Source organism: Geospiza fortis, unplaced genomic scaffold (genome assembly GCF_000277835.1).
Source record: "Geospiza fortis unplaced genomic scaffold, GeoFor_1.0 scaffold257, whole genome shotgun sequence".
NCBI classification, from domain to species: domain Eukaryota; kingdom Metazoa; phylum Chordata; class Aves; order Passeriformes; family Thraupidae; genus Geospiza; species Geospiza fortis.
The window spans coordinates 33,999-35,603 of record NW_005054868.1 but is presented as its reverse complement, the minus strand read 5'-3'; the positions used below and the strand labels follow the sequence as shown (position 1 = coordinate 35,603).

At 57.4% G+C, this 1,605-nt stretch overlaps 1 protein-coding gene across 1 annotated transcript; it reads left to right on the top strand.

Moving 5' to 3' along the window:
* Window positions 1–728: 728 nt before the first annotated feature.
* Window positions 729–1,601, top strand: LOC102039048 (zinc finger protein 239-like; the record flags this gene model as incomplete). Its single annotated transcript, XM_031065564.1, has 1 exon — window positions 729–1,601. A coding segment is annotated over exon 1 (849 nt), but the record flags the coding sequence as incomplete, so codon positions are not given.
* Between the last annotated feature and the right edge of the window lie 4 nt (window positions 1,602–1,605).

The following is a 1,605-nucleotide window of genomic DNA, read 5'->3' as shown; positions in this document are numbered from 1 at the left end:
CGCGCTGCCCTGGCGGGAGCGGCTGCAGTGGGGACCGAGTGCGGGCGGGAGCGGCCGAGAGCCCAGCGCTGCCCCAGCCCGACCTGCCCCAGCTCCATCCCTGTCCCTGCGTGGGATGCTGTGGGTTTGGGGGGAAGAGGGAGCCGGCAGTGGGTGCTGGGCCTGGGGGCAGGAGGAGAAGGGAAGGAGAAGCAGGGTTGAGGAACAAAAGGGTCAAACGATGCACATGGGAGGAGAAGGTGGGATTGTGCAGGAGAAGGAGGAATAGCAGGAGTGAGAGGAGTGTGAGGAAGAGTAGGGACACAGGAGGAGGAACAGGAAGAGGAAGCAGCAGAAGGTTCCACCTCTCCCTGTATCTGCAGCCTCCGACCCCAACCCCAGGAGCATTGCCCCCCCTCCATGTGCAGTAGGTACTGGGGAGGGGGCTCCATTAATTTCCTGGGGGTGAATCTTGGTGTTTTTGAGCTTTACTGGCCTGATTGTTGGTGCTTAGATTTTTTTTGGGGGGGATGCTGAATATATTTTAGAGGGGATTTTGGCTGAATCGTGGTGTTTGGGGAGTTTTTGATCTGTGTCTTGAGGTTTGGAGGATTTTTGTGCTGAATCTTGGTGTTTTGGAGGTTCTTACAGACACAAGATGCCCAATGGCTTCCTGAGATGAACTTGGGCAAGGAGGACCTCCCAGTCCTAGACACTCTCATCTTGTTTTTTTTTCCCCAAACCAGGACTTTTTATTCCCAGGGCGTGTCTAGATGGAGAAGGAGGAAAAGCCCTGGAGATCCCACACAAGGAGTGGCAAACCCAGCCCAGGGAGCTGTGAGGAGCAAAGAGCCCCTCTGAGCCAGGAAGGCGGCCGGAGATCCAACTGGAGCTCAGAGCTGGTGGAAAAGCCTCTTGGCAGGGAGAAGCCCCACAAGTGCTTGGAATGTGGGAAGGGTTTTAGTCGGAGCTTAGACCTGATCAAGCACCAGGTGATCCACGCTGGGGAACGGCCCTACGAGTGTGAGGAATGTGGGAAGCGTTTCAGCCGGAGCTCCAACCTGAGGCGGCACCAGGTGATCCACACTGGGGAGAGGCCCTTTGAGTGTGAGGAGTGTGGGAAGAGCTTCAGGCAGAGGGACCAACTGATGCAACACCAGAGGATCCACACCCGGGACCGGCCTTACGAGTGTGGGGAGTGTGGGGTGAGCTTCAGGCAGAGGGGGAGCCTGATGCAACACCAGCGGATCCACACTGGGGAAAAACCCTATGAGTGTGGGGAATGTGGGAAGTGCTTCAGCCAGAGCAGTAGCCTGATCCGGCACGAGGTTATCCACACCAGGGAACGGCCCTACACCTGCTTGGAATGTGGGAAGAGCTTTGGATGGATCTCCGCCCTGAGTAAACACCAGCTCATCCACACTGGGGAGAGACCCTACGAGTGTCCCCACTGTGGGAAGAGGTTTCAGACCAGCTCTGATCTCCTCATACATCAGCGGATTCACACGGAGGAGAGGCCCTTCCGCTGCCCCGACTGTGGGAAGGGATTCAGGCAGAGCTCCACCCTCATCACCCACCGGCGCATCCACACTGGGGAGAGGCCCTACGAGTGTGATAAATGCAGGA